Source organism: Myotis brandtii, unplaced genomic scaffold (genome assembly GCF_000412655.1).
Source record: "Myotis brandtii unplaced genomic scaffold, ASM41265v1 scaffold273, whole genome shotgun sequence".
Classification (NCBI taxonomy): domain Eukaryota; kingdom Metazoa; phylum Chordata; class Mammalia; order Chiroptera; family Vespertilionidae; genus Myotis; species Myotis brandtii.
The window spans coordinates 740,317-767,081 of record NW_005360391.1 but is presented as its reverse complement, the minus strand read 5'-3'; the positions used below and the strand labels follow the sequence as shown (position 1 = coordinate 767,081).

Genomic DNA, 26,765 nt, shown 5'->3' with positions numbered 1-26,765 from the left:
TTTTAATAAGTTGTACATGTGGGAAGAAAGGAAGTTTGTTTTTTTTTTTTGGCTTGTTGACGTGGGTGACATTTCTTATCAGGCCTAATAAGGGTCCAAGAGGTGAGCAACTGAAAACAGGGTTGATAAATTGCTCCAAAGAGGAAATGTTAATGGAATCACTCTTATTTATGATGGCAAAGAGGAGACTTGGGGGTTATTTAATCAGTGTGTTCTGATACTGTCTGTGAAGAACTATGCAGAGAATGATGATGGCCAGCTGTTCCTCAGAACCACTGAGGATTGAGTAAGGACAAACGGCTCAAACAGCGTCCTCAGTTTTAGTCTTAGGGAAGCATTTGCAGGCAATAGGGCGTTAGACACTTCATCCAGTGATCTAAACAGTCTCTAAAGGCAGAGAGGGAACCTAGATGTAGGTTAGGAGCATTACAGCAGGGGGATGTGACAGGCGACAGCCTCAGTCCTAATTCATGGTGACTGAAAAGACTCAGTTTCTTATTCTCAGCACCCATGTCACTGCTTGATTCTTTCCCCAAACAAATTATACTCATTTTGTATGTATCTGTGGGAATTTCATTTGGTTTCTGCTTTCTTTTGTGTATTTAAATGACTATTTTGGATATAGATTAGACTTCTGTTATTTAAAAAATAGAACTTATTTAATGTCAAACAGACTACTAAATATCAGTACATTTCTACTTTTTAATTTAGAGCATGGAAAAGTGTATTATCCCATTTAAAAATTAATGATGACTTGTTGAGCAAAGGATTTTATTGCATAAGAGATTACTGCGACACGTATTTTCTGTTTGATTTAATTTTCCTTCATCTGATTCTTTTCTACCAGTCTAGATCTTTTTCCCACTGAAATGTTAAGATTGACCAAGAATGTTTCACTTATGATTGTAAGCCTTCAGTATTACCACAGAGAATTTTTTTTTTCTTCCTGTAGAAGAGCAGGCTCTTACAGTGCAATGCAAGCTGCCCATTTAAAACTATCATTGCTTGGCACCTATGCCCTAGTGACAGTTTGACCAACATGTGAGCAGGCACAGTGCCATCCTGACAGATGGGCGTGAGTGTAGGCAGCCAAGAAACCATGTATCTGCATCTCGTGTATTTGTTAAGGGCAGGATTCCCAGTCGGGGCTGTTCAAACGTCTGTCCATCCTGAGCTTTTACGCCTATAGATAAAGGGATGTCATCATTAATCTCAGCTTCTGACTGAGAGTCCGTGGTGTATAAGAGCTTCGTGGCTCTCACAGAAGTAGGCAATTGGGGACAGTCATGATAATTTCTCTCTCCTTCATCTCAGGACTACTTCAAATAATCTCCCCTTTCTCCTAGCCAACTAGGTTTGCCGTGAGTACAGACCTGTTCGGACATTGTCCCCCTACGTCTAGAACATGCGTGGCTTTGTTTGTTGTCTAGAGTGCACAGCTTTGTCAGTCATTTAATATTTATGGTTTGGACAGTGATGTATATAATTGGAGTTAGGTAGCTCTGAGTTCAGATATTGACTGATATGTGACATTAGGGCAACCTAATTTTACCATCAAATCAAGGCAAAACAGTACCTGTTTCATAGGGTAGTTGTGAGAATTAACTGTGAAATATGTACACTAGTCACTTGATATAATGTCTGGCCCACAGTCAGTGTTCAGTAAATGTTTATCATCATCACTTTAACATCCCTGTTTTTCTCTGGAGAGTTACCTGAAACATAGTCTTTTTTAAAAATATGTTTTTATTGATTTCAAAGAGAGGAAGGGAGAGGGAGAGGGAGAGAGAGAGAGTTAGAAACATCAGTGATGAGAGAGAATCATTGATCCACTGCCTCCTGCACACCCCGCTACTGGGAATTGAGCCCGCAATCTGGGCATGTGTCCTGACCGGGAATTGAACTGGTGACCTCCTGGTGCATGGGATGACGCTCAACCAACTGAGGCACACTGCCTGGGCCAGATAATCTTTTTCAAAAAACCCATTTCCCATCATTCTTGAAATCCACATATTAGATATTATCACATGATCTTGTCTACAATGGAATATCTCCAATGACAGGGAACTCCACCTCTGGAGTTTTTCAGCCACGGACTAGTGACATTTTAGACACCGTGTCCGTGGAGACAGAACTTCCACTTGAAACTTGCTTTGTTTCTTTGCAACTTTTGAGTCCTCTGTGGACTGTTTAGTGTTCAGATATTGCTACTGAAAGGCTGTCATGGGGTTGATGATCGTACATGACCAGAGGAAGGTCATGTCAGTGTCTAGAGGCAGAGCTTCCCTTGAGGGGAGGAGGAGAGGAGTTTTAAGAAATGCTAGGCGAGCACAGTCTCTCTGGTATTGGGTGAAGTCACAGCATTTGGAGATGAGCTCCTGCATTTCCACTCTGGGCCCTTGTAATTGAGACACCGAGCTTAAACTGGACATTGCATGTGTAGTGGCTTAAATTGGTGGTATAATTTCTTCAGTGCATTTGCTTTCTCTTCTGTTTTGGGAATAAGACTCACCTCTTATCACCAGCTGTTGTTGCTTTAAAGGTGGCTCTGCCCTGGTTGCAGATTCTGCATGAGGCCTGGGCTTTTCACAGCATGTTGGCTGGGATCCCAGAGGAAGCTTCCTGAGAGTGACTTATTCTCAGAAGTCACATCACATCACTCCCACTAGACTCTCTTGGTTGAAATAGACACAAGCCTGCCTGGTTTCAAGGGTAGGAAACATAGACCTCAGGTCTTTATGGGAGGTGTGTCAAAAAATTTCTGGCCATTAAATAAAAAAAATCACCACAAATTATATACCACAATGTATTTATCCATTCTGTTGTAGTGAATGAATAGTTTCTAATTTGTAGCACTTATGAATAATGCTGCTGGAATCATTCTTGTTCATATCTTTGGGTTCACGTGTGTTCATTTTAGTATCGAAGAGTACAGTTGCTGGCATGTATGTGTATCTTTAGCTTTAATAGAGAGATACTGCCAGTTTTCCAGAGTCGTCATACCAGCTATGACCAGCAAAGTGTCCGAGTCTCAGCTCCTCTGCATCCGTGCCTCCACTTGGTACTGTTGGTTAAACATTAAATATTTTACAACCTTTCATTCTGTGATTGTGTGGAATATCTCAGTGTGGCTTTAATTTGCATTTTGCTGATAACTAGTGATTTGAGCATCTTTTCATATACTGGTTAGCCATTTGGATAGCCTATGTTATGAAGTGCTTGTCAAATCTTCCCTCCCCCCCTTTAAAAAATCCTCACCCAATGACATGCTTTAATTGATTTTAGAGTGAGAGGAAGTGGGGGGAAGAGAGAAACACCCATTGGCTGCCTCCGTACATGCAGAATGCACCATATGCACCCCCACCAGGGATGGAACCCACAATCTAGGCATGTGCCCTGACTGGGAATCAACCCATGACTTTTTGGTCTGCAGATGATGCCCAGCCAGCTGAGCCACACCCACACAGGCCAAGGCTTCCCATTTGCTAACAAATTGGGTTATCCCTCTTTCCTTATTGAAATGTTGGTTTTTTTATACATATGTATAATAGGTCTCTTTATTTTATACTAGAGGCCCAGTGCACGAAATTCATGCACGGGTAGGGTCCCTAGTGGCTACTGGCTTCCGGCTAGGCACTCCCTCCCTTCCCCTGGCCGGCCCCGCCCCCTGGTCGAACTCCCGGACAACTCCCAGTCGAGGGGACAATTTGCATACTATGTTTTTATTATATAGGATAGATACGAATGTTTTACACATGGTTCTTCCCTTGCACTTTTTCATTTAACTATCTTGGAGACCATTCCATAAGTATAGAAGGGACCTGGAATATCTTGTGCTAGAAAGCAAGGAAAATACCTGAGACTGTTGGGGTCATGTACAAGGACACAGTGGCCAACTTGAAGGACTTCTGTTGCCTAGTGCAAAGGAAGAGAGAAGGGAGCAGCCCTGGTGTTCAGACGCTGGCATGGCCATGATAGACCATGTTGTTCTCCAGTTGAACATAAACAGCCCCAGCTACTGCAGACAAGGTTCCTCCGAGTGCATGATAAAGTGAGACAAAGCTCGAGTAAAACCAAGGTTGCTGGGCCACCCACCAGATACTTGGCTAAAATGAGTGACTGCTGCTTCCTTACCAATTACAGCTTCATCTTCCTTCTAGTGTCTCTTCCCTTAGAAAAGGTTTCTTGAGATACCCAAACATAAAATAACCCCCCTTTCTGACAGCATCCAACTTAGAGAAAGCCCTCCTTCCCTAGATCCTCCCCACATTACCCAACTGGCCCAAATCCTATAGTCGATTCTCTTACTGAGCTGTACCACTGGTCCCTATGGTGTTTGTTCTCCTAACTTGTGTAACTACAGATGTGTTCTCGGTGGTCTTTGGTTGAAGGGCTTTGCCACCAGAGATAGGACAATTTGAGCAACACCAACAAATTACAGGGGAACAGGTTAAGTGACAATATAGGGACACAGCAAAATTCAAAACGTAGGAAATTTTACAGAACAGATGACTAGGGGAGGAAAAAAAATAAAGGAGATGGGTGGCATTTGTTGATTAAAAAGATTCAAAGTGCCCAGTCGGCATGGCTCGGGTTGAGGGTTGACCTATGAACCAGGAGGTTATGGTTCAATTCCCGGGCAGGACTCATGCCTGGGTTGCTGGCTCGATCCCCAGTGTGGGGCGTGCAGGAGGCAGCTGATCAATGATTCTCTCATCATTGATGTTTCTATTTCTCCCTCTTCCATCCTCTCTGAAATAAATAAAAATATTTAAAAAATATATTTAAAAAAATAAAAAGATTCAAAGACACATCAGCCAGATGCAGTGACTAAAAATCAACTATAAGAAGACATTTTTTGAGACAATTAAGATTTGAACATATTTTATTAGATATTAAGGAATTATTATTAATTTTGTTAGGGGTGACAGTAATATATGGTGGTTACATTTTTTAAAAGTACCTGTTAGAAGTGTTTACGCTACATATGAAATGATGTGATATCTGGGGTTTGGTTGTAGACTGGGGTTTACAGAAGAAACAGATGGCCATGTGTTGATTGCTAATTGTTGAAACTAGGTGATGCGTACATGGGAGTTTATTATTATATCATTTGCCCACTTTATTATATATTTAAAAACTCCTCTAATAAGAATTTTTTAAAAGCAATTTGTATTTCTTTTTCTGTGAGTTTGCCTCTGCATGTCACGTTTCATTTTTCTTTTGTCTTTTTCCTTATAATGAAGGATTTTTAAGTACTAAGAAAATTAGCCTCTTGTCATATTTTGTAGATATTTTTTTATTTTTGAGTTTGTTTATAGTATTTTTTATCTGGAGAATTTTTATTTTGTCAAATTTAGCAATTTTCCTAATGTCTTGAGTGTTTTATTTTGTGTGTTGCTTAGAAAAACCTTGTCTCAGATTCTGAAAAGTTTTTATGTTTTCATCAAGGATTTTTTAATGACTGCAGTACACTTCTGATAATACTTTGGTTACTTGGTAATCCTAATTTCCTTTTCAGTAGTTAGAAATATTCTCCCTTTGAGCCTGCTGTAAGAATATATAAGGAGAAATGTTTCTCAGTAGTTATCTCATATAGACTTAATTGTGAACACCCAGGGAAATAATTGCAAAAAAAAGTTTGGTAGGTAATTTTGCCCCCAAATGGGAGAACTAATGGGAAATCTATCATTTACAAAACTGTCAAACTATGCTAAATGTTATGTAAGAATATTAACAATATAATGCAGAATTTGTAATTTTAGGAAGTGTTCGCTCTACATAAAGAAGCATTCTTTTCAGCTTTTTCCTTTTAGGGCCTATGAGGAGACCAGCGCCACTTCCCTTTGAATTCTGCATGTGTCTCTGTCTGTCTGTCTGTCTCTTTCTTTTGTAGATGCATTTTATTTCTTCTTTCGCATTGTATAGCTTCCTCCAAACCATCAACCACCAGGGTATCTGATGAGAAAAGAGTGAGGATTGCAGTAATTTTTTAGGATGCAGGTTGGTTGGTTCCCCAGTATCTGTAAGAAGAAGAAATGTTTGCGAGTTTTCACAGACTCAAGTCAAAGGATAATGTGGTGATGATCTTGTCTTGGTTAGATAATGCTTTCAGACGCAGGTAGGCTGCTCTCCTGAGCCTGTGGGAAAACATGTTTAACTGCACAGAGAGTCGGGGAAGGGCGTTTTAATGAGGCTTTTTCACATCAGGGAGGGAGTGCACGATGGCTCAGGAACTGCCTGCTGAGGTCCACATTGTTAGACTGCTCCCCTCTTGCCGTACATGTATGATCCCTCTTGCCGTACATGTATGATCCCTCTTGCCGTACATGTATGAGCCTCCCCTGGCCCTGCAACCTGAGCCCCTGCAGCCAGACATCATGGCGATGGGGGGCGGGGGGGGGGGGGGGGGGGGCAGGGATCAATGAAGCAGTGTCTGCTTCATGGTTGGTTCCTGGAGACTTGTTAGGACTCCAGGGGTGGATCAGCCACTCACGCATCAAAACTCAGAAAGAGAAGTGAACGGACCCTTCCATTTGGGGAAGTGGTGGCAGTGAGCAATCTGGGCTTGTGTTTGAAATGGTACCACAGTCCGTATTCTCCCTTAAGACTAATTCTGCGGTTAGTGTTCCTCTTTCAGATATCACTTAAAGGAATGAGAGTTGAGGATGTATATTTGATACTGTATTTTAAAATTTTATTCACTATACCAAAAATTTAATGTAACATTGATCACTTTCCTAATACAAGTGAAAGTAATCATGGCTAGGACAAAATGTTTCTTCTCTGAAGATACTTCCTGTTTCAGAGTTAGAAGCGAGTGTCTTCACCTAGTTCTTTCCCTCTTAGGTGTGAAAATAACTCGTGTGGCAGTTGCTACAAAGATTGTGTCATAGTTTGAGTTTAGCTTAATGTTTTTCCAGAATAAATTTATGGATTTATAGGATCTTATTTCAGGAGGTTCACTTCTATATTCTTATGGTTTGTTGTGTTACTCTTATTTTAAAGTTACTCAAGGTACCATATAACATGAATGTCTTTCATACTTTTATTCATTGGCATGGTTCTCTGAGTGAAACCAGAGGTCTGGTTGGATGCCCCTAACAGGAACTCACAGTTCACCTTCCAGTGTCTCAGGTTTTATGTTAAACTAGAGGCCCGGTGCACAAATTTGTGCATGGGTGGGATCCCTTGGAGTGGCCTGCAGAGATTGGGCCCCAGCTCGCGCCCCCAGCCCCACAGTCCCTTAGCCCCGCAGCCCTGCCTGACACCCTGCCTTGGCCTGGTGCCGCCCCCTTACCTGCTCTACCATCCTGCCTGTGGGCGCGATCCATCAGGGCCAGGCTCCCCACCCGGCTGCTTCTATATCTGGGAGCTAGGTGGCGACCCTGGACCCCACCACTGTTGTTGGTTGCACCTGCCTTGACCTGGCGCTGCCTGCTCACCTACTCCACCGTCCCAACACAGTCCTGCTCTCATTGAGGCCCATAGGGGCCAGTGGTGCCTCCACTGCCGCCTGCTGCCAGTGCCTCATCACCAACGCCTGCCATGTTCTGCTCTGCTCCCTGGTGGTCAGCGCACGTCATAGCGAGTGGTCGAACTTCCGGTCTCCCTGTCGAACGACTGCCCGAGGGGACAATTTGCATATTAGGCTTTTATTATGTAGGAGGATGGTGTTGGTAATAAGTATATTTTTTATTCTTGTGGCTATCCTTATTGTTCTGTCTCAACTGTAGGATTTGTGTGGACAAAATTAAGTAAATATGTGAAGACCCTTTATATTATTGGGAAGTGGCTATGATTCAGTATTTTATTTTTCAGATGATCTCTTAGCACTAATCAAATGCATTGATTAACTTCTGATTAGCTGGCTCATTTGTAAGAGAATTGTCTTTAGATGTATTGCTTTCAAATTGTTCCTGATGTAATTTAGCAAAATAGGTGCTGAAGTTCTTTGTTGACTGATTGTCTCCTGTTTGATTTTATTCTTTAACTTAATGTAGTTTGGCAGGAAGCCATTTACACCAAACTATGTAATTACTTCTTATTCCCAGATAAGTTTGAAATACAAATGAGGATTTGGGCTTGGGATGGGGTAGGATGAGAAAAGGGCAGTTTTTTTTTTTGACTTCTCTTGTGTCACTTATTCACTAATTTATATATTTTCCCAACTTCTAAAATGAACTGGAAGTGGCTTTTATTAAAATTATCTAATCCAGTAGAGTTGTAGGTAATAGAGCCGTTATTTTGGAGTGAAGGACTTAATGAAGAAAGGCAGATGCACCAGAACCTAGATCAGTGGTCCAGTCTGCGCCTCAGCCCCTGTGCAGCACTGAAGCATCCAGACACAGGGCCCTTGGGGAGTAGGGCCTTATTTCACGTTCCGCTGGGGATTATGATGGACAGCCATGGCCGAGAAGCACTGCCGCAGATGATGGGTAGGCATGTAAGAGAGTTTATTCGTCTGCTCTGCACTTTGTGGCACTGATTGAAAAAGAGAAAACGAGTTTCATAGCTCTTAATATCTTAAAAATTTACATCACTGGAAGAGGCACTTTTTCCTCACCATGAAACTAACAGAGTTTGATGTTGTAGATGTCTGCAACTGCTCACTGTCTTTAACAAATAGTTTTATCAAGGACTCGGAAACATCCTTTACCTGAAGGGCTTTTTATCGATCCTTGTGTGAGGTTGACAGTGTAATATGAAATCATAACTGTGTGATGGCGTTTCTGTATGAAGCTAGTGCAGCTTCCTGAGTCCAAATGTTGCATTTCATTCATGTTTGTATTTCCAGCCCCTCACACAGTTTTGGCACATATTTCAGAGGTGTTTTATAAATGCTTTTGGAATAAATGAGTTCAAATGTTTAGTTTCGTGGTGAACTACATTGCCATAAAGATAGAGCGGAGGAAATCTAGAGTAAAAATGATTAGCATGTTTCCTGGACCACCTGTCACTAATATCAATTGTTTCTACTTGGCACTGAAGACTTGTGTTTGTGTTTTTTTTTTTTTTTTCGTGGGGGGGAGCGTAGCTTGTGTAAAATTAAAAGAATAAAAGAAAAGCTCGTAAGTTTATTCTGTAACTCTCTGTTTAGTGGTTAAAAGGAGTGGCTACATCCAAAGTTAGACTTCAGGTACTCAAAGAAAAAAAAAGTAACTTTTTGCTCTTTATTTTTACACAGTTTTTGAATTCCTACCAAGTGCAATGTATTGTAAGATAGTTCTCTTTTCAGGGAGCTTATAAATTTACAGGGAACATTTATCAAATGCAATAAGAGGTAAGAACACTGCTGAAACCAGAGGTCCTATCTGACTGAGAAAGAGAGATATTTGGGTGCGGAAAAGATTTCAGTAAATGTAGATGTTGGAGGGCAAGAAACAGCTTTATACTGTGAAGAGTGGAGATAAGACTATGTTGGTACCATGTTAACGGAATGGTGAATAGTTCAATGGTGCAAAAGTATCCTTGAATCAGTGCGGCTACATAGTTTAAAGGCATCAGAGAAGCTTATGACTTTCAAGAAAACTTCATGAAAATCTATGACCCACTCAGAGGAACTTATGTGCATACCTATCGTAGGGAAAATGCATGACTAGGCATCCAGTGTGTAATAAGCTTTATACAGCATTGTCATCTTCCAGTTTGGTTGTGAGGAATTCATAGAGCTCATTAAGTGTCAGTAGAATTGTTTGAATCATTCAAACATTTATCTTCAGCAGAAGATTAAAAAAGAAATTGTTCCAAATTTGAATCCAGGACTTGAAAAATGCCAGTTGTCTAAATACAGTACCGTATTGTGATAAATATAGCTATGGAATATTTTAAAATCTCTTCACAAAACTTTATTTTAATATTCATAGCAGAATATTTTTGGAAACGTTATCTGAAAAAGAACCATTTTATTATCAGAGCTGACTATTAATTAGGGTATTGTTTCGGATATAAAAGTTGATCTGCCACTGAATTTCTATTTGAATATGTATAGTTCCAAGCTTGCTTTGTGTATTTAATAACTTTACCACCATAATTACTCTGTTTACAATTAGATTTTGGTGAATATGCTAATATGGACTATACCAGTGAGTGGTTCCAGCAAAGGGCGGTATTGATTTGCATTTGGATGTGCTTTTCACTTGCATCTGAATTTCATTTCAGTGGGAAAAGAGGTGGTCGGATTATGTAGTGGATTATATGTGATGGTAAACTTTTTCTTGGCAACATCTCTGTTGAATTGGCTATCATAATAGTGGATTTTCTTTGCTCCAGGTGGGCAGAAATTACGTGGAAAGATTTAATTTGGTTGAGGTTTGTGCTCTCCGATGTATTGTTTAATAGAAATCTTAAAGCTGGTCATTGGTTCATTATTAGAAGAAGCCTATAATGTACTAATGCAGTTGTTTAATTCAAATTAACATTTTAAGCTCTTTAGAGAATTCACTGACTTACTGAAGCAAATGCTATGGTTCTGTTATATATCATAGTTTTTGAGCAGGAACTTCTGGTTTCAAATAATTCTACTTTCTTCTTTTCACAAATCACCTGAAAAGGAATAAGTAGATTGAGAAACACAGATTTCCTGTTCTCAAAAACTCGGAGACTTCTGTCACCCTGAACCAGACAATAAGAGGGGCTGCCAAATACAATGAAGGTCAGAGAGGGGCATGGGAGGCTGCTGCAAAGGGACATCAGGTCTGAGACGCAGATCTCAGACAAAGCTGGCAGAGTAGTGTTCTCCAAAGTCAGTGGCACAACCTGAGTGGCCTCGCCAATCAGCTGAAAGAAGAGGAATGCATGGGTGTTGGCAGGAGAGGGGCTGGAGGCAAGGTTATGGTGTGATGAAAATGTTCTCGGAGTCCTGATCCCAGGTAGTTGTTGCTCAGGTGTATATACATGTGTAAAATTTACCAGTCTTGTGCACACTTTCAGTTTATTGCCTCTCAACTGCAAATTCACCTTTCTTTGCTCTGTTTGTGATACTTGCGTTAGATACTATAAACATTTTTCTTTTTTCTTTTCCAGCAGTGTTAGGTTTTGTCACTAGAGGATGAGGGAGGGACACTTGCAAGGCATAGTGAGAAAGGGACTTCCTTTTAACATTCCTTGCAGTGCTGATTTGGTGGTAATGTACTCCTTTAGTCTTCTTCTTTTTTTTTTGGTCTGGGAAGCTCATTATTTTGCCTTCAATTTTAAATGATAGCCTTGCTGGATAGAGTAGTCCTGGACTCAGGTCCTTGCTTTTCATTACTTTGAATACTTCATGCCAGTCCCTTCTGGCCTGAAGTGTTTCTGTTCAGAAATCAGCTGACAGTCTCATGGGAAGTCCCTGTGGATAACGTTCTGTCTCTCTGTTGCTGCCTTTCTTTGTCTTTAATGTTTGCCGTTTTAATTATGAGGTGTCTTAGTTTGGGTCTCTTTGGGTTCATCTTGATTGGGACTCTCGGTGCTTCCTGAACTTGTGTGACTTTTTCAACTTCACCAGGTTAGGAAAGTTTTGTCATTATTTTTTAAAACAGGTTCTTTATTTCTTGCTCACTTTCTTCTTTCTGGTTCCCTATGATGCAGATGTTGTTACGTGTCATGTTGTCCCAAAGTTTCCTTAAGGTATCCTCATTATTTTTAAGTGTTTTTGCTGTTCTAATTGTTTTTTCCCCCTTGTCTTCTAAATCACTGATTTGAAACTCTGCTTCATCCAGTCTACTTTTAATTCCTTCCAGTATATTCTTGACTAGAGGCCTGGTGCACAAAATTCGTGCAAGAGTAGGCCTTCCTTCCCCCAGCTGCTGGCACCGGCTTCCCTCTGGCACCCAGGATCCAGGCTTCCCTCCGGCCCCTGGCAGGCACCTGGGACCCAAGCTTCCCTTGCAGCCCCAGCTTCGTCCAGAAGGTTGTCTGGAAGGACATTCGGTCTAATTAGCATATTATGTTTTTATTATTATAGATGTTGTGGTATTCTTCAATATTCTTATTCATGGTTTCTGTTTCCTCGTTCGTGCTGTTGTGTTCCTAAGTTTCTTGTAATTCTTACTCAGTTCCAAACCATGACTTTGAACTCGTTATCTGATAAATTGCTTGCCTCCATTTCATTTAGCTCTTTTTCTGGTTATTCCTCCTGAGTTTCATTTGGGGCCTGTTTCTTTGTTTCCCTATTTTGGGTGCCTCTTTCTGTTTGCTTCTGTGTATTAGATAGCTCTGCTATGATTCCTATTCTTCGTTTGGTGGCCTTATGTAGTAGGTGCCCTGTGGGCCCAGTGCTGCAGTCTTCTTGATCTCCAGAGCCGGATGCTGTAGGAATGTCCCTTGTGTGGGTTATGCGGACCCTCCTGTTGTAATTGGGTCTTGATTGCTGTTGGCCTGTTCATGTTTCGGATTGACACTCAGGGTGGCTGACTGTGAGGCTCAACTTTGACCACGTCGAATAAGTTGTTGTACAGGTGCTGACAGAACAAAACAAGACAAAGCAAAACGAAAAACAAAACAAAAAATCATTACCACCACCACCACCAACAAAAAGAATAAGGAAAAGAAAGAAAGAAATAAAAGAAAAAAGAATAAAAGAAGAAAAAATATGAAAGGAAAGAAGAAGAAAAAAGATTAGGAACACCACCACCAACAAAAAGAATAAGGAAAAGAAAGAAATAAAAGACAAAAGAAAAAAGAATAAAAGAAGAAAAAATATGAAAGGAAAGAAGAAGAAAAAAGATTAGGAAAAGAAAACCAAGAAAAAAAGTATAAAAACAGAAAAAAGAAAGGAAATAGGATTAGGAAGGAAAGAGAAATATGAAATATTAAGGAAAAAAGAAGGGAAAAAAGAAAACAATAGCAAAAAAGAATAACAATAAAAGAAAAAAGTAAAAAAATAAAAAGAAAAGAAAAAAGTGAAGCTTGTTGAATCCTGTTCCGATGCTGTTGAAAGCTGCCATTTGGTTTAAAGGTTCCTGGCCTCCCGGCTACCTGTCTGTACCTATAAGTGACCCACAGTATGTGGCTGCCTCTGCTCAGCTTGCTGCACTGGGAAAAACCTCAATGACTTCTTCACATTCATGTGGAATGGACCGAATTGTCAGGGAGGTTTTCACCGAGGCAGCAAGTTGGTTTCAGATACTCATTAATAAATATATTTTTCTTCTTTTTTGTTTGCAGAGAAGCTGGTAATTTAGGACCTACATTGAACAACTTCATATGAACTTTGTACTTAGTTTACTTGCACTAGTATAAGGTCTTGAACACTGTGGGTCTCTTGAAGGGGGAGGGGGCTGGATAATCTGGAAAAGGGTGGAATCCTACTTTATATCTTAAACCAGTGGTTCTCCACCTTCCTAACGCCGCGGCCCTTTAATACAGTTCCTCATGTTGTGGTGACCCCCAACCATAAAATTATTTTCGTTGCTACTTCATAACTGTAATTTTGCTACTGTTATGAATCGTCATGTAAATATCTGATATGCAGGATGTATTTTCATTGTTACAAATTGAACATAATTAAAGCATAGTGATTAATCACAAAAACAATATGTAATTATATATGTGTTTTCTGATGGTCTTAGGCGACCCCTATGAAAGGGTTGTTCGACCCCCAAAGGGGTCGCGACCCACAGGTTGAGAACCACTGTCTTAAAGCCTTGTAAGTGTAGACAGATCAGAATTTTACCAGCAAAATATGAAACCATAAGACAACTAAAAGAAAACATGGGAGATACTTGAAAAAAGTAATTTGACTGGGTGAGGTCTAAGGATGATGTATAATCCAAAAGCTCAAAATTAGCAATATCGAAAGACAATTAATTTGGGAAGGATATTTGCAATACAGAGGGGTAATTTTAAAAATATAATGAAAACAAAATGCTACCCGTAGTTTACAGGAAATGAATTACAGCTTTTACTTGGGGTGGGGTGGGGGTGGGGGGTCTTTTCTTTCTTCCTTTTTTTGTTTGTGTGATTGGACAAGCTCATGGAATATGAAAAGATTTCTAGTTTTGATCTCTTGATGATTGTTAATTATAAGAACAGTAATTTTTTAATGTTATAGCCATAAACTACCAATACAGAAAACCTTATCAAACAAATATAGACTTAATGAATTATAAGGTACTTTTATAATTACCACCCACATCAAGAAATAGAACTTTGCCAGCTATGTCCCTCATCCTACTCACAACTTTCTTATGCTTTTCCAGTGTAACTTCTATCTTTTATGGTAGTCGTTTCCTTTTCTTTATAGAAATTATCACTCAAATGTGCATCCCTAAACACTGTAGCTTAGATTTGCCTGATTTAATTTTGTTTTGCATGTTATTTTTAAGCCTTTTAAAATGTAGGTTTTTTTTTTTTTCCTGCATCTCTTCTCTTTTTCCTTTAGTGAAGAAATGGGATTCTGTGTATTGTAAGATTTCCACAGTTAGGGTTGTGCAGATTGCTTTTCTGTGTTACAGTTTATCATGTTGTTCTGTTCTCTTCATAGCTTGTGAATTGGTAGGCTTGATCAGATTCAGGGTTTATTTTTAATTTATTTTTAATTTATTTTTTGGCAAGATTGCTTCATGGGTAGCGTTGTGTTCTTTTATCAGGAGGCATATAATGCCTGGATATCTGTTATATTTTGATGCTTGTAGCTGTCAAGGCTCAATGTGTAGATCCATTAATTCATTAGGAGGGAGGAATGGTGTTAACTTAAACCATTCTTAGTCATTTGTTAGCGGAAATTTTTCTGTAAGAAGAAATTTCTCATCTTCTATGGGTTACCCAGTGGTACAATTTATATTTATCACTTTTCAAAATTGAGTGGTTTTCTATTATCCTTTAGAGGTGACCGCTTAGGGTTTCTTACTGTTATAAACTCCTGGATTTACCCATTTTATATGTCTTCAGCCATTGTGGTGTTATCTTTACTGACGCAGATTGGCCCATCTTTGGTCAGTGGGAACATCTTTCAAGCTGACTCCTTAGACGTATTTGACATAACGCTAGTCGTTTTTGGTAGCTTCCTTGACGTCTAGAAACTACAGGTGTTCCAAGTCTATCTTGTGCATGTACAGCTTCAGACCTGGAGTCAGTCCTTTCTTCAATCTGGTTTCTTTTAATAAGAATTGGTATTCCAAGAATACAATTTATGTACCAGGGATGCTCATTGCTACTGGGTTTGTTTCCAAGCTTTTTTGTGAATGGGGTTAGGAAATACAAAGGGGTGTGTGTATGGTTTTTGTAAAAGATAAGATACCTTCTGAATTAAGAATATTTCCAGATACACAGCATTTCAAACTTACTTTTTGGTATGGTTTTTGTAAAAGATAAGATACCTTCTGAATTAATATTTCCAGATACACAGCATTTCAACCTTACTTTTTGGTCTTTCATCTGTATTCTTTCTTCCAGTTTTGAATCCTGATTTTTAAGGATCCAAAGGGATGATAGAATTCAAATATCACATAATTACTCATTTGCATTATTCCACATTTGTGCATACAATAGCCTTAGTTAACAAAAGCAAGTATCACCACAATATGATTACTGGATAATTACTTTTTTGCATATGTTCTCTTGATTTTTCATAGTTGTACTATATCTGAATTGTCAGACATATAGCCATTATGTATTCTATTCTTTCCTTTATTGCCTTTGTTGGTTCTACAAGTAAATATCTATTTACTGCTCACTGTCAGTTCTTACGTTAGTCATTTTGGATATGTGATGCTTGTTCTCTAGTAAGTTCTGACTCCCTTTTTCCATTTTGATAACACTTTGAAGTCTTTATAGTTGAAATTTAACTGAGTATAAAATCTTTGGCTTATGTTTTCTATCTTCAAGTCTTAAATACGCTACTTTTTTCCCCCTGGCATAAAGTGTTGCTGTCAGTGATGACAATCTGATTTTATTTTTCATATAAAATATCCTTTTTTTTGGCCTGGGTGCTCAGAGAATATTTTCTTTTACTATTAAGTTCAGTAATTTTATTAAGTTGTGTTTTAGTGTTGGTTATCCTGGGTTGAATTTTGTTAAGTGTGTGATCTTTATTTTTTTCTAAGTACAGAAAAATCGTTCCCTTTCCCCTTGTGTTAATTGTCTTGTGTTTTCAATCTCTGTACTGTGCTCTTACCACATTGGTATTGACCTTTATAAACTTACTGCATTATGATAAAGTGTGCATACTAATTGGATGCACCTTTCCCCTCACCTTCATAGAGCATATTTTTGTGTGTTAAATAGCATTTTTAGTTATAGATATTAGATCACTGAAACTTTAAACTAAATATTTTCTTGAAAGTAATTGCATAGGTTTTTTGTTGTTGTTGTTGTTAATCCTCACCTGAGGATATTTCCCCATTGTTTTTTAGGGAGAGTGGAAGGGAGAGGAAGAGACAGAGAGAAATATTGATGTGAGAGAAATACATCAATTGGTTGCCTCCTGCACGAGCCCTGTCCAGGGCCAGGGCCGGGGAGGAGCCTGCAACCAAGGTACGTGCCCTTGACTAGAATTGAACCCTGGAATCTTTGGTCTAGAGGCTGACACTCTATCCACTGAGCCAAACCGGCCAGGGTGCATAGCTCATTTTATTTATTGTTTTCTCTCCAAAATTAAGAGATAATCCAAGAGGATTATAAATTAGAACAGATGTCCTTTAAATTTTAGAGTTAGTAAGAATTTGAATAGTACCTGTATTGCACAGAAGCTTTCCTTAGGAAGGGAGAGGAAGAGACAGAGAGAAATATTGATGTGAGAGAAATACATCAATTGGTTGCCTCCTGCACGAGCCCTGTCCAGGGCCAGGGCCGAGAAGGAGTCTGCAACCAAGGTACGTGCCCTTGACTAGAATTGAACCCTGGAATCTTTGGTCTAGAGGCTGACACTCTATCCACTGAGCCAAACCGGCCAGGGTGCATAGCTCATTTTATTTATTGTTTTCTCTCCAAAATTAAGAGATAATCCAAGAGGATTATAAATTAGAACAGATGTCCTTTAAATTTTAGAGTTAGTAAGAATTTGAATAGTACCTGTATTGCACAGAAGCTGTGCAATACAGGTACTATGGGAAATGTTTTGAACACTTCTGGGATTATAATTCTCAGTGTTGCTTTGTTTTATATTTTAGTGAAAATGCCTCGTGTAAAAGCAGCTCAAGCTGGAAGACAGGGCCCTGCAAAGAGACGTCTTGCAGAACAATTTGCAGCGGGGGAGGTAATCACCGACTTGGCAAAAAAGGAATGGAAACTAGGATTACCCATTGGCCAAGGTGGCTTTGGTTGTATATATCTTGGTAGGTGTATGACCACTTCTAATGAATTGTCAAGCCAAAGATTTATGTGCTTCATATCAAAATAGTTTCTCAATTTGAGCTGTTACAGGATATTTCTAATAAACTACAGTCAGTATATGATTAGGCAAAAATGCATCTCTGTCAGGAGTGGAAGAGAAGATGGTTGATTTAGTCACAGTAGAAAGAGTATAAAGTATTTGTAATATTGTCATTAGTGAGCACCATGGCTTTGGATTTTTAAGGTATTCCATATAATCTTAACTTTTTTGAGATGCAAAGAAATTGATGTACATTTTTTCCCCTACCTCCACCCAATTAGGATTTACTCCCTCTGTTTTGGTTTAATTTGGCAATTTTCAGATCTTAACCATTGTAGGTTTTTATTTTCTTCCTATACAACCTTAATAAGTTGTAATTATGGAATTAGGAGAATGATCTAGAAATTCATGTTAGTCCTGATTTAATGTACTATTTTTAGCATACTTACCTTGAAATTTGGGGGGGCCTACTGTGGAACCCTGAGATTCTGCAGGTTAACTAAATTGTTGATTTAAAAAATATTTTACCTGACTACTTCTAAAGTTGTCTGCTTCATCAAGAATATTATAGTGATACAACACACTTCATGTTTGCTTTTGATATTTCTCTATAACGTTTCTGTGTTCTTATTCCACCTCTAATCTCGATTCAGCTAGTCCATCATTTAATTATTTAATTTCTGCCTGGAGGTTTATAAAATGTTGCTCTTAGTAGTGGAACCCCTTTTCTCTTTAAAGGAATATCTTTCTTAGAATACTAATTTTGTAGTGTAGATTAGCATCACACGGAAACCTGTTTGAACTGCCAGTTCTCAGGTTCCACCCAGACTTGCCAATCAGAAACTAGAGGGCCCATGCATGCTGAAGCTCGAGAGCCCCTGACAGAGATAAACGAGCAGCTGTATCTCCTCCAGGACCCACGGGCTGCAGTGGGTTAGCCGGTCTCTAGGGGTATGGTCATGAAACAGCTTAAAAGCCACTGCTTTACTATCTATACTAATAATCTATACTAATAAAAGGATAATATGCTAAATAGGGCGGACATCTGGACGTCTGTCCGGACAAAGCCACAGCGGCTGCGAGGCCCGGGGGTCACGGCAGCCATGAGCCCCGGCGGCTGTGAGGCCCAGGGCTCATGGTAGCTGTGGGCTCAGGCAGCCGGGGGCTAAGGCAGGTGTGGGCTCAGGCAGCTGCGAGGCCCGGGGCTCAGGCAGCCGCCACGGCCAGCAGTGGCAGCAGCAGCGGGGTTATGGGGGCAGCGCCTTCCCTTGATCAGCCCGGTTGCCTCCTGTAGAGCAGGAGCGGGGAGTGGGCCTAAGCCATCAGTAGGACATCCCCTGGGGGCTCCTGGACTGTGAGAGGGGGCAGGCCTGGCTGAGGGACTGTCCCCTCCCCCCGGTGTACAAATTTTCATGCACCGGGCCTCTAGTATTTCATAAATATGATTCCTCTAGGTCAGTGGGAAATAGGCGTTGATTCTTTAGTTTTGTTCAGAGCCAAACCCATTACAGTGAACTAGGTTATCTGATTTAACGTGAAAATCCTTGTAAACCATGAAAGGTTAGAAGCTTTTTTAGTCAGGTATATATTGTTTGACCTTGTAACTTAGAGATGGTAGATTATTAGGCCGTCTCTCGGCAGAATGTGTGGGTTAGGACATCCCATAGTAGGAATGGGAACTTGTCTTTAACAAGCTGGTTCTTAATTTTGCATTAGTTACTTTACTTTTGTAACCTTTGGCAAATAGGGAACTTGCTTTTGCATGTGTGCTAGCTATTTTGTTCGTATTTGTATTTATCACCAGAAAATGCCATTTAATAGTATTTTTTGTATTTGATGGTTTGAAAGATTTCTGTGACAAAACGTCACTGCTATAAGCCTGGATTGATCACTCTGGTGAAGGGTTTGCCTTAATGCTGCCTCCAGCTTACCTCTCCATAACTGCCCTACCGAAGATCATCAGCAGTTTCTGCTCATGAGTTAAACAAGTTGCTTTTGCATCTTCTTTGGGTGTTTTCTGCAGGACTTGATACTGTTTATCTTTTACAAATAGAAATTGCTTCCATCGTCTTCATGACAACGTACCTTCCCCTCTGGCCTTCCTCCTCCCTCTCAATGTGCTTAGTCATTTCCAGCTTTCCTTCTTCGGCTCACCTTTCTTTTTTAAATCTTTTTTTCTTTTTCTTTTTATTGATTTCAGAGAGGAAGGGAGAGGGGGAGAGAGAGAAACATCAATGATGAGAGAAAATCATTGATCGGCTGCCTCCTGCACACCCCCTACTGGGGATAGAGCCTGCACCCCAAGCATGTGCCCTTGGCTGGAATTGACCCCGGGGCTCTGCAGTCCGCAAGCCAACGCTCTATCCACTGAGCCAAAGTGGCTAGGGCTGTGGCTCACCTTTCTTCTGCATATTCTGTCTGAGGGATGTCCTCCAGTCTCCTGGCTTCTCTGACGGTCTCTTTACTGTTGATTACCAAATCAGAGTCTGATCTTGCCAGTCCTCTTCTCAAAAGCTTTTCTCTATAGCCTAGGACTTGACCCCGACAGTGCAGGCCCATCGCCAGTGGCCTACAAAGGGACCTGATGTCCCACAGGAGAGGATTATCCACATGAATAACACCCCTTGAGGCAGACATTCTCAAGTGTTCCTTCACTAACACCCCTAGTACCTCATCTAGTTCTGTCACTTTACCTGAGTGACTCCTCAGATCCCTTCATTTCTCTACCTTTGCTGCCACTACCTTATTAGTGGAGGTCATTTCTATGTCTCGTCTGGATTCTCACTGTAGCAATGAATCCTCTGCTCAGTCTTGTCCCCTTGCATCTCCTTGTTCACATTGGGGCTTAAGTGACCCAGACCGATAATCAGATCATAGGACCTTCCATTTAAACGTTTTTTAATGTCTCCCTGGTGCCCTTAGGATAAATGACAAAGTTTTGGAATGGCATACAAGACCCTTCATACAGTCTGGTTCCAAAGTAACTTTCTTCATCCCTTTTATTCCCAAAAGCTATGCTTCAGCTATAATGTTGCCTTTTGCCTCTTGGTTTTTGTATGTGATGCTTCTTTTGTTTAGATTTTCCAAAGCTGAGTTTAGGGTAGGCGTTGTCTTTTTATGGTCCTCCTGTGTCCTGTGTTCATCCTCTCATAGTACATCCATGCTGTGTTGAAATTACTTTTCCTCCTTCCAGAATAAACATAAGCTTTCTGTTGTTTTGTTAATCCTCACCTGAGGATATTTTTTTCCATTGTTTTTTTTTTAGAGAGAGTAGTGGGGTGAGGGGGAGAGATATCAATGTGAGAGAGACACATGGATTGGTGGGGATTAAACCTGCAACCCAGGTACATGCCCTTGACCCAGGAATTGCACCCATGATTCTTTTGTGGGTGGGATGGTGCTCTAACCACGTAGCACACCACCCAGGGTTAAACATGTGCTTCTTGATGATGGACAGCTCTTATGGTGTTCTTAGTGCCTGACATATTTTGCAGTACATATTTTAAAACCCAAAGACTTGGGTCTTGGTCCAACTTAGTCTTTTTTTTAAAAACTGATTTCAGAAAGGAAGGGAGAGGGATATATATAGAGAGAAACATCAATGATGAGAGAGAATCACCGATTGGCTGCCTCCTGCACACCCGCTACTGGGGACTGAGCTCACAACCCAGGCATGTGCCCCTGACTGGAATCGAACCCAGGACCCTTCAGTCCGAAGGCCGATGCTCTATCCACTGAGCCAAAGCAGCCAGGGCTTATTGAGCTTCTTTTCCCCTTTTTCTTCATTTGAATTATATGGTATTATTAGTATACTAGCCTCATTTTAATATTTTGTATACTAACTGCTAAAATCTGACTGTGCTTTATTACTAATTCAGTATTTAAGCGACGTTCCTTGGCTATTCCTTCTACTCATTAGCCAATTTTATGACTTTGTGTTTCTTCTTTAGACTGAAGTATTCTTGCTGCTTCCCAGCTGGTTGGAGTTTCTTGGTTTCACCTTGCCTGTCCCTCCTATCTCTTCACCTGCTGATGTGAGAATGCCTTAGGGTTCAGTCCTACGATTTCTTCTTTCCTCTCTACACTCATTTCCTGGGGAGCTCTTCCAGTTTCATGGGCTTGGAGTGAGTAGATTGATGACTTAGGTTGATGGCTCATTTATTTTTAACTTGCATCACTCTTCTGAAACTAAGATTTGTACAGGGTGGAGCCAAAGTAGGTTTACAATGAGTATGTGAAACAGAGTTTATTCTTGTATTATCATTTATTAATTATTGTATTATTTTCATACAAGCAGGGTAAACCTACTGTTACCCTACCCCGTATACCCACTGCCTGTTTAACATCTGACCTTGGATATTTAATAAGCATCTCAAACTGAGACACCCCACCGCACCAGGTCTCCTGCGGTCTTCTCCGTCTTAGGAAGTAGCAGCTTCCTCTTCCCAGTTGCTCAGGCCAAAAGCCAGGAGTTATCCTTCCTCCTTTCTCCCACTGAACTCCATATCCAGTTCACCCACAAAGCCTGTGGCTCTTTGAAAATATGTCCACAATGTGACCGCTTCTCACCACTTTGTCTGCTGCCACTCGGGTTCAGGCACCGCCATCCCTCACCCGAGTACTGAGCTCCTTGCCCTCTACTCTCCATTCTCCACAAGCATCCTGAAGCATTCTTTACAAGGCAGAGTCTGACCTTGCCAGTCCTCTTCCCCAAACTCCCAGTGGCTTTCCAGCTCATTCATAGAGGGACAGCTTTATGTCACCAATGAAGCTCATTGTGTGTGTTCTGCTGCTTTCCACTCAGTCACTCTTCTCCGGCTACTTTGGCTTCTCTACTTTCCTCCGACATGTCAGGGGCTCCCACATCAGGGCCAGGTGCTGGTTGGCCTGGAATGGTTTCACCCTGACATTTCCATGGCTCATTCCCTCACTGTGTTCAGACCACTGCTCCAGTGACACCCTGTCCGTGAGGTTTCTCTTACTATCTTGCAGCACTGCCTGCCTTTCTTTCCTGCTTAATTATAGCACTTATCACCATCAAACATAATTTATATGTATATTCATTTATTTTTGTTGTTGTGTGAAGCCTCACCAAGGATATTTTTTCCATTGATTTTTAGAGAGATGGTAGGGAAGGAGGGAAAGCGGGGGGAGGAGAGAGAGAGAAACATCGATGTGAGAGAGATACATCGATTGGTTGCCTCCTGCACATGCCCCAACCTGGGCTGGGGATCAAACCTGCAACCCAGGTACATGCCTTTGACCAGGAATTGAACATGCAACCTACCCTTCGGTGCACAGGCCAACACTCTAACCACTTACTTTATTAAATGTAAGAAATTGCATCAGTTATTATCTTGGGAATTCTCAACGTATGTTAGCATATCAAAGACCATGCATACTTTCAAGTTAAAAGTTTAACTTAGAGTTTTTCATACTTAATAGATGATCATATTGAAGATACCAGCCATTATAAGATACATTCCAGTTTGACATGTTAAAACATTAAAAAAAAATAGTCTTAAAGTTGATGATATACATTGTATTGATATGCTGAAACACTGCGTATTTGGAAACTGAAATTTATTCTATCAAAGGATTATAGATATAACAGACCTAACTGTTAATAAAAAGTAATAGGCTATGTATCACGATGCTACTTCTTGTTTTGATATTACATATATCACTTTTTTCAAACAGCTGATAAGAATTCTTCAAAATCGGTGGGCAGTGATGCATCCTATGTTGTAAAAGTGGTAAGAAAATATTTTTTCTTTTTTGTTGATTTAGTGTAGGACTGTTTATTTTGCAAAACATCCTCTTTGATAACTAGAATTAATTAAACCATAAGGTATTACATTTTTAATAATGTTAATAAATATTTAATGAGACACAAAGTAGTTTTATAGTTTTAAATAATTTGAATTCAAAAAGTCGGTCTCCTGTCTTGAATTAGAGTGGCACTAGTATTTGGGGGAAAATGAGTGAAAGCATAGAGGCATGCAGATGTGGACTGAAAATATTCAGCTCACTCTTTTTAGTTTAGCTATATTTACAGTAGATGAGATGCTTTTTTATACTTATGTCCTATAAGACTATACTACCTTAATGAAATTTTATTGTATTTTATCTTGCATTTGCTTCTGAAGTACTTGGTCAATTACTTCTGTGTATTTCCAATTTTCTTCCTTTCCCCTTCTATTTTAGTAAATTAAATTATTTAATTGTGATCACTTTGAACCTTCTTTTGGCTATGAGAACATTGAAATTATTTTGTAACTAGAGGCCTGATGTATGAAATTTGTGCAAGGATAGGCCTTCCTTCCCCTGGCTGCTGGCTTCGCAGCCCTGGCTTTGCAGCCCCGGCCCCCCCCCGCACCCGGCCACAGCCCCCAGGCCCTTTCTGCTGACAGCCCCACTCCTGCTGCTACCACTCCCATGCTCTAACAGAACCGGCCCAGCTCACACCCAGTGACGGTATGGAGTGATTGGGGCCAGCGCCAGCAGCAGAAGCACCCCACCTTGGTCTCATGCCACAGCTCACCTGCTCCACCATCCCTCTGCGGCCAAAGTCTACCATGTGGTCAGCACACATTATAGCGACTGGTTGTTCAGTTGTTCTGCCATTCAGTCTATTTGCATATTAGGGTTTTATATATATACTGGGGCTCAGTGCACAAATTCATGCACCTTGAAAGGAACTGTGGGTCCCGAGGCTGAGGTGGGCACAGGGGAGGGTCTTGTCCCATCCTCAGTGCCATCTGCCACGGCCCCCGGTCCCCTGTCTGCCCGCAGCCCCGCTCCTGCCGCTGCCACTCCCACGTGCACTTGCTGACGGTGTAGAGTGATTGGGGCCTGCACCAGCAGCGGGTGCGAGCGGGGCTGGCGCTGTCAGTGGGTGCCAGCGGTGGCTGCTGCCCCAATCGCCCCTCAGGAGCAGGGGGAGGTGGAGAAGCCCTCAGGGATGTTTGGGGCTGGTAGCCGCCGCTTGCACCTGCTGATGGTGCCGAGCAATCAGGACGGGTGCCGGGCACCGGCAGCGGGTGTGAGCGGTGGCTCCAGTGTCAGGAGCAGGTGTGAGTGGCGGGCGGGGCTGCGGGGCATGGGAGCAAAGAATTTTCAGTAACCACCAGAGGCTCACCCTGATGACAACAACTGGTCCCCCACCTTGGTCTGGCGCCCCCTCTCACCTCCTCCATCCCGCTGTGGCTAATGCCCGCCACGTTCCGCACGCGCCCTCTGGTGTTCAGCGCACGTCATAGCGACTGGTTGTTCGGTTGTTATGCCATTTGGTCTATTTGCATATTAAGGTTTTATATAAATTGATGAGTAAAGGTCGACAACCTTCCATCTGACATAGCATACTTGAGTAGCCAGGCCAATTTATAAACTGGTGCACTAAAAGACATTTTAACTGCTCTTTATTTGTTATCAATATATTATGCTTTTTTTTCCTTACCAACATTTGTAACTCCCTTCTCTCAGAGTTCTTTCAGACATTATACGACATGTTTTTGTTACATAGAGGAGATAACAGTATCTGTTATTTGAGCAAATTACCACATATGTCTCCCACCCCTCCTTTCTTTCGCTAAAGGCTACAGAATTCTGGAATTAGAATTACCCCATGTTTTTTGTTTGTTTGTTTGTTTTGATTTGTTTTATTTTACTCTCTTTTCAAAAGGAATATACATGATTCCTTATGAATGAACTATTTTGGACCTAAATTGTTTTAGTGATTGTTTTGAACATATTTTAATTCAGGTATAGTTTTTACAAGGAAATACGTAGATATTAAATGAACAATTTGAATACTGTTGACAATATATATACCTTTGTAATTCCCACCCCTATTAAAATATAGAGTATTTCCATCACCCCAAAAAGATTCCTTGTTTCCTTTCTGGTTGAACCCCTTCTTCCTGCATCTTTGGAGTTTCCACTGTAGATTAGTTGTTCCTGTTCTAGAACAGCATATAAATGGTAGTATGCAGTGTGTCCTGTTTTGTCTCTGACTTAGTGCAGGTTGCACATGTTGTTGGTGTATCAGTTGCTTGTCCAGTCTTACTGCTCAGTAGTGTTGTATCGTATGGACATAGTTTGCTTTCCGTTTCCTGTTGATAGACTTTGGGATTGTTTCCAGTGTTTGTCTGTTACGAATAAATGTCTATAAATGTTCCTGTACAGACGTTGTTATGGATGTAGGTTTTTACCTACATGTGGAATTGGCTGGTTATAGGGAAGGTACATATTTAAATTCACAAGAAAGTGCCAGATTTCCAGAGTGGTTGTGTCACTTCACAACCACAGTCATATATGCGAGTTCCGGGTGCCCCATGTCCTTTCAACACTTACAGCCCTCGGGTTGGTTGCTTGGTTGGTTACTTAGCCGTGATGTTGGGTGTGTAGTAGTGTCTCCCCTTCATCAATCTTTTGACCCCCCCTTTTTTTTTTTTTTTTAAATAACAAGGTTGTTTTGCTTTTTAAAATTGAGGAGTAAGAGAGGTGTTCTGGATACAAGTCCTTTTTCAGATATATGTGTCGTAAACATTTTCTCCCACTCTGTAGTTTGGCTAATTACTTTCTTAATGCTTTCTCTGCATCTACTGAGATGGGTCATAGGATTTTTCTCCTTTATTCTGATAATGTGGTAATTACATTGATTGATAGTGTTGAACTAACTTAGTATTTTTAACATACACTCCACTTAGATATGGTGTATTGTGCTTTTTAATAATGCTGGGATTGACTTGCTAATAGTTTAAGGATTTTTATATCTTTGTTCATGAGGGATACTGGTTTTAGTTTTTTCCTGATATTTCTAAATTAAAAACGTTCCAATCTCCTTTATGGCTTTGGTGTCAGGGCTGCTGGAACAATGTATTTGTTTCCCCACTTTCCCCGCTGTGTCTTCAGTCTGCCTTTTCCTCCGGGTGCCTCTGGAGAAAGCTGGGCTGTCGTGGCTCACTTTCATTTCCAGCTGTTACAGGTCACTGTCTGGACTGCCTATTCTGTCTTATGTATGAAAAGAGTAGTTTCCTGTATTTGTCCAATTTTTATGTTCGCTTACAGTGGAGGGCTAATTGGATCCAGCTACTTCGTGAGGTTGGTAAGCGGAAGTGAAGTTGGTAACTTTGGTGTGTCTCCCCCACCATTCACTTTTCTTCATGCCTTTTCATTTTGGATTTTTCTTCTTCCTCATTTGCAGAATAATATTCCTTTTGAAATAATCGGTTTGCTGCTGTATCAGTGGAACAAATGTTCTTACTGTTAAATTGGGTCATTTGCATGGAATTGCAGAATATTAACTGCATTTGTCTTTGGTACAACTAATTAAAATATTGAAATCTATGGGAAAGATTAGTTTCTCCTTAGGATCTTTAAAAAGGTTCTATTGTGAGAAGAAAGCAAGGTAAAAACCATGGTTGCCTGCCTGCTTCGCAGTTGGCTAATCTGCACAGCCATCTCTGGG

The 26,765-nt window shown here is 40.6% G+C and overlaps 1 protein-coding gene across 1 annotated transcript in view; it reads left to right on the top strand.

The window, feature by feature from the left end:
* Window positions 1-10,518: 10,518 nt before the first annotated feature.
* VRK1 (vaccinia related kinase 1) overlaps window positions 10,519-26,765 on the top strand; it is a 45,775-nt gene continuing 29,528 nt past the window's right edge. The window contains exons 1-3 of the mRNA XM_014541471.1: window positions 10,519-10,654; window positions 17,091-17,255; window positions 22,994-23,049. Of these exons, the coding sequence (XP_014396957.1) occupies window positions 17,096-17,255; window positions 22,994-23,049 (216 nt within the window). The 5' untranslated portion in view covers window positions 10,519-10,654; window positions 17,091-17,095. The remainder of the gene's footprint in view (window positions 10,655-17,090; window positions 17,256-22,993; window positions 23,050-26,765) is intronic.